The 14,294-nt window shown below is 58.4% G+C and overlaps 5 protein-coding genes across 5 annotated transcripts; 4 read left to right on the plus strand and 1 right to left on the minus strand.

The window, feature by feature from the left end:
- The first annotated feature begins 231 nt into the window (after nt 1–231).
- On the plus strand, nt 232–2,894 carry THITE_2108244 (uncharacterized protein). The gene is made up of 3 exons (XM_003649543.1): nt 232–500; nt 570–737; nt 800–2,894. Exons 1-3 carry the CDS (start codon nt 389–391, stop codon nt 2,794–2,796), a joined length of 2,277 nt encoding a protein of 758 aa, XP_003649591.1. The 5' UTR covers nt 232–388; the 3' UTR covers nt 2,797–2,894.
- Nucleotides 2,895–6,385: 3,491 nt separating this feature from the next.
- On the plus strand, nt 6,386–7,742 carry THITE_2108246 (uncharacterized protein). Its single transcript, XM_003649544.1, has 4 exons — nt 6,386–6,449; nt 6,618–6,858; nt 6,923–7,463; nt 7,559–7,742. The coding sequence occupies exons 2-4, from the start codon at nt 6,657–6,659 to the stop codon at nt 7,578–7,580; spliced, it is 765 nt and encodes a 254-aa protein (XP_003649592.1). The 5' UTR covers nt 6,386–6,449; nt 6,618–6,656; the 3' UTR covers nt 7,581–7,742.
- A 1,795-nt stretch (nt 7,743–9,537) lies between these two features.
- On the plus strand, nt 9,538–10,768 carry THITE_2108247 (uncharacterized protein). Its single transcript, XM_003649545.1, has one exon. It carries the CDS (start codon nt 9,561–9,563, stop codon nt 10,254–10,256), a length of 696 nt encoding a protein of 231 aa, XP_003649593.1. The 5' UTR covers nt 9,538–9,560; the 3' UTR covers nt 10,257–10,768.
- THITE_2108249 (elongation factor 1 gamma domain-containing protein) lies at nt 10,769–12,817 on the minus strand. The gene is made up of 5 exons (XM_003649546.1): nt 12,716–12,817; nt 12,566–12,638; nt 12,279–12,465; nt 11,984–12,032; nt 10,769–11,924 (listed from the first exon to the last, which is right to left on the minus strand). The coding sequence occupies exons 2-5, from the start codon at nt 12,593–12,595 to the stop codon at nt 10,943–10,945; spliced, it is 1,248 nt and encodes a 415-aa protein (XP_003649594.1). The 5' UTR covers nt 12,596–12,638; nt 12,716–12,817; the 3' UTR covers nt 10,769–10,942.
- A 30-nt stretch (nt 12,818–12,847) lies between these two features.
- THITE_2108253 (mitochondrial 37S ribosomal protein MRPS9) lies at nt 12,848–14,174 on the plus strand. Its single transcript, XM_003649547.1, has 2 exons — nt 12,848–13,858; nt 13,924–14,174. Exons 1-2 carry the CDS (start codon nt 12,967–12,969, stop codon nt 14,013–14,015), a joined length of 984 nt encoding a protein of 327 aa, XP_003649595.1. The 5' UTR covers nt 12,848–12,966; the 3' UTR covers nt 14,016–14,174.
- The last annotated feature ends 120 nt before the right edge of the window (nt 14,175–14,294 follow it).

The raw sequence follows: 14,294 nt of genomic DNA on the forward strand, positions 1-14,294 counted from the left end.
CAAATGCCCGAAGGTCCTGGTGAAGGAGTAGTCTAGTAGAGTTGAGACAAGCGTCGCCAGGCGTCCTGCAAAACCTGGATCTGGTTTGGGTTTTTGTATGGCGAGCAAGGTTAGGAGAGGTTCTTGGTGTTGGGTGAAGAAGCCCGAGTTCCAAGCCCCACAACCCCACAGCCGGCCAACCACTGCGCAGCTGCGCGGCCAGCCTTGGCGCCGCTCCTCCGGCCACCTGGACCGCTTTCCCGTCGATCAGTTCCAGCCGAATCTCGAGAAACTCGTGAGCACAAACAACGCGACGCCGAAGCACGGTTAATGTCCGCAACACCGCAACGCTGGGCCCGTTGCCGTCCCCGATAGTCCCGCCACGGTCTGCGGGAGCAGCTACGACGTAATGGCCGACAGCACCAGTTCCGGCGCTCCGGGCGCAGGAGCAGCCGCCACGGTGACACCCGCCGCCGGGGGTGCGGTCAACAATTTTCAACACGCAATCTCACAATGGAGGAGTACGCTGTGATCTGACCCGTCTCAAGAGTTACGAGGCGTCTCGTCGTCTAACTCAAGACCCGGTCTAGATCTCGATTTTACCGCGCTCGTCTCTAATCTGGACAACACGGCATCCGAGATCGTGGCGTACCAGCGAGATTCGACCGTGCAGAGGAAAGATCTGGCGCAGAAAACGAAAGACTTCAGAAAGCTAGACGACGCCAGCAAGCTTACCGAAATCAAGGCCTTGCTCAAGGGTACGTACGATCCCCGTTTCGGAACATCCTGCTGTGGCCGGCTTGGACTGACCCCGTCGCAGCCTATCAAACCTTCATCGACCTCCTTACCAATCACTCCAGGTCCGTCAACTCGGCCTTTCTACAAGCATACACGGCACTGTCCGATGCACCGGATCCGTATCCACTGCTCGAGGCCTCAGTGGATTCTATGCTCGTCTCGGAAGAGACGCTGCCGAAACTTAGCCAAGAAAACCAGCACCTGCAGGAGACTGTCTCGAGACTCACGACTCAGCTTGAAGACACCGAATCTCGACTCCAAGCAGAATGTGACACGAGGAAGAAGCTGGAGGAGAATCTCGAGAGCAGGGTCAAGGAGGTCGAGGCGTCGTGGACTGCCGTGCTGGCGGAGAAGGAAGACAACTGGGCGGCCAAGGAGAAGGCGCTCGAGGACAAGGTCGAGAACCAGGACCGCCTCCTCAGCGAGATCAAGGCGAGCTATGAGGTCAACCAGCGGCTAGGAAAGTCTGACGATGCAGGACAAGGTCAGCCAGGCCACGTCACTAGCGCCGAGCTGGAGATGGTGCAGTCTGACCTTGAGCGGACCAGCGCCCGGCTTGCCGAGGTGGAGGCTCGCAACGAGCAGTTGCGGCTGGAGCTGGCTCAGGCCAAGTCGCAGGTGCCTTCCCAGTCCTCGGCAGCCCTGGAAGACGATCCGAACTACATGCGTGTGAGGTCGGAGAACTCGTCCCTGATCCGGAAGCTCGACGCTGCGCGGGTGGAGAAAGAAGGCTTGAAAAGGGAGCTGGATGCGAAACTTCGGGGGCTTGAGAGAGAGGTCGGCTTGCTGAAGGAGGAAAGGGACGCGCTGAAGTCGAAGGTGCAGAAATGGAGTGACTACGACGACGTGAAGCAAGAGCTCGAGGTGCTGAAGAGCATCGAGTTCTCCACAGGAGACGACGACGAGGGCCGGGATGTTGCGGACGACGCCAACGGCTCTGCGAGCACGGGCAAGGGCGACACACTCGAGCAGCTTCTCCTAGCCCGCAACAGGAAGTTAAGCGAAGAGCTCACGATCTTGCGCGTGTCGCACCAGGATCTCCAGAGCAGGCTGCAGAATCTGCAGGAGGAGCTCTCCCGAACGAACGCCGAGCTCGAGAAGTCGCAAAGCCTCAACGAGAAGCTCGAGAACGAGCTTTCGACCATCCAGGCCGAGGCGCCCAACGCGTTTCCCTCGGGCGCCTCCGTCGCCGGCACCTACGTCAGCCGCTACACCCCCTCGATCGCTCCCGGCCGCAAAGGAGGGCGGACATCGCCGACATCGTCCATCATCAGCGGCTTCAGCCCGCGCGACCTCTCCGATGACAGGTCCGCAGGCATGGGCGGCGGCTCGGGTATCCTGCCCATGATCACGGCGCAGCGCGACCGCTTCAAGAAGCGCAACGCGCAGCTCGAGCAGGAGCTCTCGGAGACCCACCGCACCGTCTCGCAGCTCCGGCAGGAGATCGCCGCGCTCCAGCGCGACAACCTCAACCTCTACGAAAAGACGCGCTACGTGTCTACGTACAACCGCGCCACGACCTCCTCCTCCGCCGCCTTCGCCGCCAACCCCAACCCATCCAGCGTCCCCATCACCACGCCCACCACGCCAGGCTCAGGAACCTTCCCGCTCGGAGGCGGAAGCAGCAGCGGCGGCGGCGGCGGCGGCGGCGGCATCGCGCTGGACCGCTACCGCAAGGCGTACGAGTCGAACCTCTCGCCCTTCGCCGCCTTCCGCGGCCGCGAGTCCGCCCGCGCCTACCAGCGCATGAGCCTGCCCGAGCGCCTCGTCTACGCGCTCGCCCGCACCGTCCTGGCCAGCCGCACCAGCAGGAACCTGTTCGCGCTGTACTGCGTCGCGCTGCACGCGCTCGTCTTCGTCGCGCTCTTCTGGATGGGCGCCGCCGACGCGGACCGCCAGAGCTTGGCCGGCGGCGCTGCGGGGCTGGCTGCTGCTGGGGTGGGGCCGGGGCCGAGGGCCGGTGTGGGCGCTGCCAAGGGGTTGAAGGCGGCTGCTGCGGGCGGGGTGGGCGGCGGGTGAGGGGGAGAAAGGGGCGGGGGAAGGGATGAGTGAGTGGGAGAGGTGGAATCGGTAGTCGTCACTCTGCTGTGTCGGTGTGTGGAGCTGACGGATCCGCGGACTGCGGGCTGCGGACCGTCACCAGACCGGCACGCCTACACGGCAACTATGTTCTTGGGATCGGACGGTAAACCGGCCCGAGAGTTATGTGGCGCGTCTACATGGGCAGGCTGTGGTTTCGGTGTTCAAATCTTACACGGATGGATACACGCATGGTTTGCGGCAGGAGCGGGAAGGAAGGCGTGAGTGGTCGACGCGGGCCGGTGAGGGGATCCTGCAATCTTAAAGCGACGGGCGGTCCAGCGCGAGGCGGCCAGCCGTCTCGACGGGCGGCTGCGGACACGGGGCCCCGGGATTGGCTGCCGGCGTGGCGCCACCGTCCTCCCCATGCACCCATGTGGTGGGCCTTTACTTGGTAATGTTGATGGAGTGGAGGGCATGGGACTGTGTATTTCTCTGTATCATACCTCGATGATGTGGATGTGTCATGGTTCATACGGCGCGAAGCTTGACGTGTTCTGTTGGGGAATACAATGCTTTGCCGAGAGCGATGGAGCAGGAGTTGCGGATAAAACAGCGAGCGGCTAATGGTTACGTGTAAGAGACTCAATTTGAAGCTCGAGCATCACAACGGGCCTGTGTGAAGTCGCACTCAAACAGGACGCCGCGCCGGCGACCCGTCAATGTGAGTGAGAAAACAGAGCTTCTCCGACAATCTCCGTGCCGACTCATCCGTGTCCCACTCACAGTGGACAGATGGCAAGCCAGCTTTGCCCTGCCGATGGACTTTACCGTGCGTCTAGACATCCAGATATAGCATGTCTGTCCAGGACTCCCTCCCTCCCTCCACAGAAAAAAAAAAAAGGAAGCCGCAACGGCAGGCCTCGCTTCCTCCACCGTCCCACGCGCCCGTAAGACATGCAGCGGGAAGGAGTGGAACTGGCAGGGGGTAAACCGGGAATGCAACGACGGGATAGGACACGCGAGACCTGGCCGCGGCGGGCGGCCAGCGTCTAAATACTGCAGGGGACCGAGTGTTTTGCTGGCTGGGAAGTGCCCGCTGCAGGGTCGTTTACTACGCATTAACCAGGGCTTTTGCCACGAGGATTGATGGCATCAGCTGGCTGGCGTCGAGACAGAGATCCGGCCGAAGCGAGTGCCAAGAGACCAGGCTTTTTGGCGAGCGAGTCCGCGGTATGCTGCTGCAAGATTGTTTCGGCCGTCGAGTATTGCGTACTTGGTAAACAGACACAGATGCGTAAGGCGTGCTGGGGAAAACAAGAGTCCCTGCAGGAGCGGGGTTGGAGGTATGATGAATTGGGATTGTTGCGAGGGAGGCGACTCATTCATCTCGCCGGATATGAAAACCTTAGCGCGCCAGGGGGGGGTGGCAAAATGATCTCTGGGACCATTTTGGAGCGTCAAGATATTTCGCCTGGAAAACAGGCTCCTACCGGTCCCGAGTTCAAAATATCTTTCGAAGAAAATGATTTTCAACTAAGAGGATTAATTTAAATCAAATAGGAATTTAAAGAGTAAAAATATCTTATAGTAAAAATAATCTTTTACTAATAGGATTATTTTAAATAGATATTAATATTAGTAATTAAAGATAATTTTTAATAAGAAAAAGAAATTTAAAATTTAAAATAATTTTAATTAATTTAAAATCAACTTTTAGATAAAAGATTATCTTTTAAAATTTTATTACCTATATATAAAAGTAAACTCTCTTATCTATTCTAAGCCCTCTACCCTTTTTTATCTCTTCTTTCCTCTACTTCTCTCTTCTCTTTTTTTTTCTTCTTTTCTTTTTTTTTTTAGTTGAAAAAACTGGACTCTACGAGGAATCGAACTCAAGACCTATACAATACAAGCTTACGGATTTACCATTATACTACGAGACTACGAGATTACGATTTCACAGTTATACTTTTGAATTTCACACTTATCTAGAGGGCTTAAGCTAAGGGGCAGTAGGTTAGAGAATATAGAAAAGAGGTAAAAGCTATCTTAGAGATAGAAAATCATTTTTAGAGAAAAGAATCTTTAAACTAAAAAAAAGGTTTAACTTTAAAATCCTTCTATAGATCTAAGATATATATAATAGAAAACTAGTATAGTGATTATTTTACTATTAAATATATAATTTATATAAGTAGTTCTTATATTATATAATGATTTTAGCTCTACGATAGTAGTAGTAATCCTTTTTATAATATAAAGTATATTGTGAACTAAAAAACTATTTTAGCTCTAGAAAACTATAGTAGAGATGATTTTGCTACCCCCCCCTGGCGCGCTAAGGAAGTTCCAGGAAAAGAAGCGGATGCTGACGTTTCCGCTGTCGGTAGCCGCGAACCCGAGAGGAAGCTAACAAAGTACGCAGCTGCTTATACGAGCAACATACCGCCGGCCCGTGGAATTAGGGCACCAGCACCGTATACTACCCAGGAAGGGCTCCGTGCAGAACGAGATCGGGGATCTTCAATGCTAGATCTTGGTTACTAACAAAAGTTGGGTTGGTCTGGGATGAAGGTGGGTTAATCCGGAGCCGCGAGATCCCGTCTGCAACATCAGCGTTGACAAGCGGAGCCGTGCCGTGGAAATCCAGGCGATTAGCGCGGGCGGCTAATGGCGGCAGCCGAGGCGGGCAAAAATAGCTCGGCCAATGGATGCGCAGGAATTTGTGGGTTAAATTCGATAGGTTGCGGTAAATTAGCCCAATTTCCTTGCTGTGCTATTCTGGAAGCGCGATCTGATAAGCGCACACCTGGCGCCCGAAATGTTCTGCGGAGCCGGAATTGTATGGAATACTGCGTGCAGAAGTAAGTAAATCGCAGCGCACGAAGGTCCAGTTGAGTTGGAGAATCAGAGATGCTTAGCTATGCAGTCTATTCTGTGCCACATAGAACTTTGCGAGTGTTGTGTAGAAGCTTTATCTGGTTTATACTAGGCCCTGAATGCCTGCTCCAGGTACAGATCGATCCAGGGTTCTGCATCCGATATGCGAGAAGCGAACTCACCTCGTTACTTTGAACTCTTGATGTCTCCATACCTAATCCATCACTGAACATCAGCCAGGTTATTTTGACATTGCACGCAGTTTTCTCCGCTTCCCGCGCACAGAGAGTGGCTCAGTTGTCGTGGAAACTTCCACTGCGTCTTCGAAGATCGGCGCATACCGCCCAAGGCCCAAAGTTTGGAAAACACGCGCCCCTCGCAGCACAGGGGTGCACCTATAAATACAGAGGAGCCAAAAGAAGGTTGAGGCGGAAACGGCGCTTGCAGGGGGTCAGATGGACATGGGGGGTCGGCCAGCCCCTCCAATGTTGACTGGCAGCTCCAGCGGCCAGTTGCATCGCAGCATTCGGATCCAGGGACCTCTTCCTCCCGCAATAGCGGGGCCCTCGGCGGCTGCTCGCCGGACTAGCGAGCCTGTGCATGCTCGGCCCTGGACGGAAAGAATGCCAGCCGCGGAGGATCTGGAAAGGCGGCTACCCGCCGCGCCATGTGCCGCCATGTCCGGAGAGTGGTATAATACTCAACCAGCCTCTCCATGATGAGCTTGCTGTCCACCGTGTGCATTCCGCCTTCATCACGACTCCATACCGGTATATACCATCCGGCCGAAATATCCATCTCAACCCCCACTCGGATCGGCCTCGTCTTTCCTTTTTGTCTCCTGTTTCTTATTCCCTACGCTCCGTCTGGTCCTCAGCTGCTCCTCCGGCTTCTTGGATTTCCTTCCTGATTCGTGATACCCCTCCATCGATCTGCAGTCAACTGCCTGCACCGACGAGACTCCGGCAGCCACAACGATGCATGCCTCATTACTCCTCGTGTCGGCGCTTAGCGCCTCCGTCTGCGCCGCTCCCACGTTCCCCACCATCAGCGCAGACACAGCCGTGCCAGACGGCATCAACGCGGTCGCCGACTACTTCAACTTGTTGGCCACCAAGGTCCAGGAAAGCAGGTTGCTGGACAAGGCGCCGGCTTGCGACCTCTCCCAGGCCGTTCTCCGTAGGCTCCTCCTCCCCTCGGAGCTTCCTCCGCCAGCACCGAACACCAAACTGACAAGCTCCAGCCTCATCCAGCCTCCCACCACCCTCCCCCGGCGTCAGACTCAAGCACATCGCCATCGGCCGCGGCACCCAAAACTACACGTGCAGCACGGGCAACCCAAGCGACGCGCCCAAAGCCATCGGCGCCCTCGCAACGCTCTTCAACGCCTCCTGCCTCGCCACCACCGACCTGGACCTCGCGTCGGCGCTCGCGCGGGCCGCCCTGCGCTTCGACCTGACGCAGAGCCAGACGGCGCAGAAGCTGGTCCCGTCGGACCTGGCCGTCAGCGGCCGGCACTTCTTCCTGGGCGACGGCACGCCCTTCTTCGACCTGGACGTCTCGCCGACCTGGCAGCTGGGCGAGCTGCCGTGCGCCAAGAACGGCAGCGCGCCGGCGCCGGCCGACGCGCCCAAGGGCCTGAACGGCGAGCCGGCCGTGCCGTGGCTCAAACTCACCGCCAAGCAGGGCGCCACCGGCGGCCTGCAGGAGGTCTACCGCGTCAAGACCGTCGGCGGCAGCGCGCCGGCCACGTGCGAGGGCATGGCGGCGAGTTTCGAGGTGCAGTATGCGGCGCTGTGAGTAGTGGTCACCCCCTGAACGCACTACTGCCTTCTCCCCCGGAGATGGTGAGCTTGGCGCTGACAGGTCGTGATGCCAGATACTGGTTTTACGCCAAGTAAAACATGGCGGGTAGCTGCGAGTCGGGAGCCTGAAGGGGTGAGATAGTAAAAATTGTATCGGTATGGGAGGATATCTGTATTGTTGCGTGCATATTGCATCTGCGTTGCGGGCGTTCAGGGTCTTTGGGGATTCACCTTTTATTGCCTCGACTCGGTACTCCTCGGTCCATACTTTAATGGAGCGGCTGCGGCTTTGCCTGGAGCAAAGGAAGGACGGCAATGCAAGTTTGGGCAAGGAGGACACACATACTTACATGTACAGTACATATTGCACATACTCCTAAATAGGTAAATAGCAGCAGAATGTTCTCAGAAATCCGTGCTCAACCTTGCGCCCGCGCACTGTCTCTCTGTATTGCCGAAGTTGGAGACTGGTGGAAAACCGGCATCGGCATGAGAGACGTAATGCTGTTAGCACAACTTAACCTCGTATATGTGCAATCGTGAGATGAGTCCGAGGTGAGTAACAGAGGGAAAGGCTTCGCGTGGGATGGCTGTTGCAACGCGGGGAAGTGTAAGGGTTGGGTTAGGGGGGAGAGGGCAGGTTCATGTTCAATGTTGGTCAGGGTTGCGTGTGCGAAACTTTACCCAACTTACCGTTACATTTAAGCACATTAACGTAAACTTCCGCTGGCGCCTAACCTCAGGTAACTACCACTTAGGGCAAAATCACCCCAGTTCAGTCCAACCGACACATCGCCTCAACTGAGAGCAGACGAACAAAAAGAGCCCCGACAGGAAACACAACCGGGTGCAGAATTCTGTTCCAATGGGCGATCGTAGCTGAGTAGCTGAGCGCTGGTTGGTCCTAAGAGACACTCGGGCAAATCAGGCACCCAAAGCGGCTCAAATTTTCTCGAAATGAGAAGGAGGCTACCTACGGCTCCTCTGCTCTCATCGGCCTCGTCACGATTTATCTCGCCCCTGTTGCCGATTTCCTTTCCTACCGCGCATGCGCAGCCACTTTCTTCTCAGAAATCGTGCCAGGCAGCCGTGGCTAAATCGGTAGCTGTCGCTTTGGACTCCACCCCGCAGCCTGCGACTCATCTTCGCGTTCACCCTTCCGAAACAGAAACCCAGGCGCTGGGTAGAGACGACCAGCGCTCTCTAGAGCGCTTGTCACTTTCAGAAGAGAGTTGGAGAACACCTGTACAGAATCTCATCGAGACATTGCCAGCTAAGAAGATACAATCTTCACAACCCGCAAAAATGGGCCGATACCGACCCAGGAGCCGGAGCCGGCACAGGCAACCCGAAGGAGAATACGCGCCGCCGGCGCTGAACGATTTCAGGCAAGGCGACAGATATGTGCCGTCCATGCCGAATGCCTTCAACCAGTTCGGCACCCAGTTCGGGACACAAGTCGTCCCCTCCAGTAGTTTCTCCCCCTTCTACACCCAGCCACCGCCTCAGCGCCAGGACCATTCGGCGTACCCGACGTTCCCGCAGAACGGTGGCCAAACCCCCCCCTACGGAGCCTTCAACCGGGCAGTCCCAAGTGGCCCTCCTCTCCCGGCTAATCGGCCGGCCCAGCAAAGCAGTAACAGAGCGCGGGGGCGAGAACGATACCAGACACCCAGGCAGAGACGAGCGCAACGGAATCAAGAGCTGGCCGCGGAGCAACGCCGGGCTTCTTTCCCTACGTGGCCGTGGCCAGAAGAGCGGGCACTGCCATCTCCCACGGACAGCGCGACCCCAGGCCCCTTTGCCTCCACCAAACCGCTCCAACGGGATAATGGGTTCCGCGGCCCGATAGACAACAATCAATTACCCTCTTCAACCCAGCCTCTCCCTCACAATTCCCTCCCCCAACAAATCCCAGGCCTCGCCATCCCCGCGCCGCCCACCGCAGCACCAGTCGCAGCAAACACCAGCAACGGGTCGCGTCCCGCCCCAAGCCCGACCGCCGAAGCCCGCGACGCCATCTCCCCGCCGTCCGCCGAATCAGGCGGCATCCCCGAGCCGACAGCCGCCTACCTCATGCGGGCGTTCTGCCCTCCGCTCCTGCTGCCGGCGCCGCAGCCGCTGCTGGTCGTGATCGACCTGAACGGCACGCTGCTCCACCGGCCGAACAAGCGGTCGCCGACCAAGTTCATCGAGCGGCCGCTGGCGCGGGCCTTCCTGCGGCACTGCATCGACACGTACCACGTGGTGATCTGGTCGTCGGCGCGGCCGGAGAACGTGCAGCGCATGTGCGCGCAGCTGCTGCCGCCGGCGTACCTCGCGCGCGTCGTCGCCGTCTGGGGCCGCGACCGCTTCGGCCTGACGCCCGCCGACTACGCCCGCCGCACCCAGTGCTACAAGCGGCTGACGCGGCTGTGGGCGGACCCGGCCGTGCGCGCGGCCCACCCGCAGAGCGGCGCGACGGGCTGGCCGGCCGGCCCCCGCTGCTGGGACCAGGGCAACACGGTGCTGATCGACGACAGCGCGGAGAAGGCGCGCAGCGAGCCGCACAACGCCGTCACGCTGCCCGAGTTCGCCGGCGACCTCGCGGCCGAGCAGCAGCTGCAGCCCTGGGAGGAGGAGCTGGAGGGGGAGGATTCGCAGCAGGTGCTGGCGCGCGTGGCCAAGTATCTCGGCGTGCTGGCCTGGCAGGTCGACGTCAGCGCGTACATCCGGGCGCGGCCGTTCACGATGGGGCCGGGGAAAGGAAACATATCAGGGCCCGGTGCGTAGCCGTCGCTTTTTTCTTCGCTTACCATGGGAGTTGTCGTCAGATTCAGAGGGGGGGAGCCGAGAAGAGGGCGAGTGGCTCCATCCTGCTTGACGTGATGAGCTATGGTGTATTGAGGAGGCGCAGGGCTGAGATGGACAGAAAAGTTGCGCCGAGTAACCGGTGCATGGCTCGTTGCTGTCGCGCTCCGAAGTCTTTGCATGTAGCAATTGTCACAAGGGATAGCAAGCTCGATACCCAATTCACCATGACGAGGGTTGGAGGGCGAGGACACAGGGAAATAGGAGTTAGGTGGTTGTTGCTTAGATGGCATTGTCCTTCCGGCATGGGGCTCTTGTAGGATTAGAGGCGCAGGAAGAAAGGCGATACACCTTGAAACGTGTGGTGCGCAGCTGTGTCCCACGTAGGGCAACCCGTGCTACATGATGATCATCAAATAAGACTGTTAGGGTGCGGGAGGGCAGGCTCATTCAGCAGCAGGCCCCGCGGAATGCGGCGGCTAGTGTCTATTTCGTCGACTCATGCCATGCTCGACTTGACTGCCGGTGATATCAAAGATCACATGAGCCACCAGCGGGCCCGAACCCGTCCCGTAATGTCCCGTACATTCCCGTTCATCAGTCATATCCCATAGTCTAAGCACACGGCCACGGTCGGCCTGTAATGCGCTAGATTCCTATTTTCTGGCTTATTTGAAGACCTTGCCGGCGGCATGCGGGTACTCCTTGCCATTGACGACGATGGGCTTATCCCACGACCACTGAGCCTCAACATAAGCGCGATCCTCGGGCTTGGTGGGATCGAGCTTGGTGAACTCGTAGCTCTCATAGTCGGGAGCAACATCGAAGACGGGCAGGTAGTCCTGGCCCCGGATGACGAAGGCACCCTCGATGATCGAATCGTTGTTGGTACCGAAGACCGACGCGCAGCCGAAGAGGTACTTGCGCGACGCCTCCAGGCGGTTGTTGAAGCCGCCGATGAGGTTGCTCGACATGAAAGTCAACTTGAGCTCATCGTTGTACTTGTAGGCAGCCTTCCAGAGCGAGTACTCCTCGAAGTTGACATGCTCCCAGAACCACTTCAGGGCCTCCGGAGTGTCCACGTTGGAGTACTGGCGCTTCCACTCGTCAAGGGGAAGCGAGGCCTTGGGGAGGGCATCGAGAGGGTGCTTGGGCTTGGGGGCCTGAGCGGGGGCCTCCTCCTCCTCCTCCTCCTGGGGCTTGGCCTCCGGGGCAGCCGGCTTGCGGGCCTCCTTCTCCTTCTTGGGCTGCTCAGCCTTCTTGGGAGGGACGTTGGTCAACTTGGGGGTATCCAGGAGGGAGAATGGAGGAGCAACAGCCGAGTAGATGGGCTGGTTGTAGACCGTCTCGTACCAGCGCGAGACGTTGGGGTTCTTCTGGCGCCACTCCTTGTCGAAGAAGAACTCGAAACCACGGGCGATGAGGCCGGTGGCGAAGATGTCAGCCAGGGTGATACGCTCGCCGACGAGGTACGTGTTATCACGGAGGTGGGCATCGACAATTGACACGACCTCGAGGGCAGCCTTCTGCGACTCCTCGACGGCCTTCTTGTTGTAAGGGTCCTTGCCCAGAAGGGGGCGGAACCAACCGCCGAGCTTGGGCAGCACCTCGCTGTTGAAGAACGACATCCATCTCAGGATAGAGGCATAGCTGCCAGCGCCGTCAGCGATGCGGCCAATTCCAAGGGAACACGCACACAGGGGGCTTACTCCTGCTTGGTTTTGCCGAGAAGGGTGGTCTTCTCGTTCTGGGAGGTGACTGGAAGATTGGAATCGTTAGCTCAGGGCTCGCGAGATGCGCGCATGCAGCAACAATCCAAGCGAAAGAGAGAAATCCAGACGGTCAGAAGTTAGAACCAAGTCAACATTGCGTTTGTTTTTCAGATAGGGATAACTGTTATTGAAATGCCTAGATCATCATCGTCGCAGGTGGGCAGCAGCTAAGCTTGAGCTGAGCCGGGAGAAGAGGGGCAGGCACGGCGGGGAAGCGCGAAATGCGACATACCGTAAACAGCGATGGCGATGCACTCGGTGAGCACAAAGCCATCAGAGCCGACGAAGGTCGGGACCTTGTGGAGGGGGTTGGCCTTGACGAAGTCCTCGCTCGGCTGCTTGGTGTCGCTCTCGACCTCCTCGAGTTCGAGGTTGTTGGCCTTCGCAACGGCGCGGATGGCCGTGGAGCGGGGGTTGCCCTGAGCAGGCGGGGAGAAAAGTCAGTCACAGGGCGGCCAAACAAAACAGGGGACGCCGGTGAAGAAATCTAGCGCCAGACGAGTAAACCGCGCAGCATACCGCGTAGGTGTAGAGCTTTCCGAACGCCATCGTTTCTTGTGCTGCAGGTGCGCAGGTGCGGTCGGGCAGAAGGCTGATGATGGTTCGAGGGGGAGCTGTCGCTGAGCGAAATGGTGATTCACAGAAAATTTATCTGGCGGGGTAACGAACCTGAGTGAAGGTGGGGTCCAAGCTCTGCCGCGTTCTGACTGGAGGGTGTCGGAGGCACGGGACGGGGCCGCAATCTGGCTTGAGCTCCTCACAGGCGCAGCCAGGCTGCGCCCGGACCCGCAAGGACTCTGGAAAAATTGTTGTGAAATTGTTCCGCCGAGGACCGCTGGCCGCAGCGAAACCGATCCCGTGTCCCGACGACACTCCTGGCGCGGCGCCCCGAGAATGACGGGTGATGCCAGCACGGAATGATGGCATCTTCAACACAAGGGCTCACCGCCGCCCTCCGCGGCGTCGCAAGGGGAATTCATGCTGGGAAACGGCAGACGCTCGAACAGCAATTCCAATCACTGCAGTTGAGCCCGTTGCTCTCACGAGGAAGGAGCCGGCGGTGCTTGTCCACCGATACTCACGAAGCCGGAGACATCGAACGGGGCTCCATCACCGCCGCCCCCGGAATCGGTAGCGGGCGTCAACTGAGCATCAAGGACTTCAAGATTGCCCAACATGCCCGAGCGCTGCCCGTATCGCCGTCATACTTCTCGCGCACTCCCGGCTTCAACGACCGCTACCTCGCGCTCGAGAAGCTGGCGAGGAAATACGCTCATCTCCCCTTGGTTCCGGCCGCCGACGCCGAGCGCGTCGCCTGGAAGACGCTGCCCGACCTTAAGCTGTCATTTGGCGAGCCGGTCAAGGCGCTCGAGTACGCCAGGTGTCTCACCGTCATCAAGAAGTTGCACCGAATCCACCCGGACCTGAAGCCCGCTGAAGTGACGGAGGCGCTGCAAGCTTTCAAGCGCGACGTGCAGCCCTTCGTCAACGTGGCGGCCCCGATCCCGATCGACAAGTTCGGGCGAGCTCTCGGAGTCGGCAGACGAAAGACCTCGACGGCCCGCGCTTTCGTCGTCGAGGGCGACGGCCAGGTTCTGGTCAACGGCAAGACTCTGGCAGACTACTTCGGCCGGGTCCACGACCGGGAAAGCGCCGTCTGGGCACTGCACGCGGTGGATCGGATTGACAAATACAACGTCTGGGCTCGGGTTGAGGGGGGCGGCACCACCGGGCAGGCCGAAGCGCTCACGCTAGCCATTGCAAAGGCCCTGTTAGCTCACGAACCCGCTCTGAAGCCGGCATTAAGAAGAGGTGAGTGACACGCGGATCTAACCGGCTACCGCCAGATCGCGGACTCCGCTGACCGTGTTCCCCAGCCGGTTGCATCACGCGCGACCCGAGGAGGGTGGAGAGGAAGAAGCATGGCCGTGTCAAGGCGAGAAAGGGGCAGACATGGGTCAAGAGATAGTTCGGGCCGCGCAAACCGGTGTGTTGCTGCGCTGGATGTGCACGGACGACCAAGCGCTCGGCCCGATCACCATCACCTGGTTTTGCTCTCTGTAAGCGTTTCTTTCTGTACCAACTGAACCAATAAACAGCTGTACAATACAAGGCATCGGGCGTTCCAGATCCGTATCCGCTACCGAGCTGTTGGCCGAGTCGGCGCTTTGTTCTCGGCGCTGCCTGGGTGGTCCGGCTCAGACGGCATGAAGGTCGAGGTGCCGGTGGCTTGGGATGGCGTCTCAGA

This window comes from Thermothielavioides terrestris, chromosome 1 (assembly GCF_000226115.1).
Source record: "Thermothielavioides terrestris NRRL 8126 chromosome 1, complete sequence".
In the NCBI taxonomy this organism is placed as follows: domain Eukaryota; kingdom Fungi; phylum Ascomycota; class Sordariomycetes; order Sordariales; family Chaetomiaceae; genus Thermothielavioides; species Thermothielavioides terrestris.

Excerpts from the sequence above, each read along its gene's own strand:
- THITE_2108246 (XM_003649544.1), top strand. The coding sequence starts at position 6,657 with ATGCATGCCTCATTACTCCTCGTGTCGGCGCTTAGCGCCTCCGTCTGC. Across the intron at positions 6,859-6,922 it reads CCTCTCCCAGGCCGTTCTCC|CCTCATCCAGCCTCCCACCA; the intron begins GTAGGCTCCTCC and ends GACAAGCTCCAG. Across the intron at positions 7,464-7,558 it reads GCGGCGAGTTTCGAGGTGCA|ATACTGGTTTTACGCCAAGT; the intron begins GTATGCGGCGCT and ends TCGTGATGCCAG.
- THITE_2108244 (XM_003649543.1), top strand. The coding sequence starts at position 389 with ATGGCCGACAGCACCAGTTCCGGCGCTCCGGGCGCAGGAGCAGCCGCC. Across the intron at positions 501-569 it reads CGCAATCTCACAATGGAGGA|ATCTCGATTTTACCGCGCTC; the intron begins GTACGCTGTGAT and ends GACCCGGTCTAG. Across the intron at positions 738-799 it reads AATCAAGGCCTTGCTCAAGG|CCTATCAAACCTTCATCGAC; the intron begins GTACGTACGATC and ends ACCCCGTCGCAG.
- THITE_2108253 (XM_003649547.1), top strand. The coding sequence starts at position 12,967 with ATGGCATCTTCAACACAAGGGCTCACCGCCGCCCTCCGCGGCGTCGCA. Across the intron at positions 13,859-13,923 it reads GAAGCCGGCATTAAGAAGAG|CCGGTTGCATCACGCGCGAC; the intron begins GTGAGTGACACG and ends CGTGTTCCCCAG.
- THITE_2108247 (XM_003649545.1), top strand. The coding sequence starts at position 9,561 with ATGCGGGCGTTCTGCCCTCCGCTCCTGCTGCCGGCGCCGCAGCCGCTG.
- THITE_2108249 (XM_003649546.1), bottom strand. The coding sequence starts at position 12,595 with ATGGCGTTCGGAAAGCTCTACACCTACGCG. Across the intron at positions 12,466-12,565 it reads GAAAGCTCTACACCTACGCG|GGCAACCCCCGCTCCACGGC; the intron begins GTATGCTGCGCG and ends CCGCCTGCTCAG. Across the intron at positions 11,925-11,983 it reads CTCGGCAAAACCAAGCAGGA|CTATGCCTCTATCCTGAGAT; the intron begins GTAAGCCCCCTG and ends CGGCGCTGGCAG.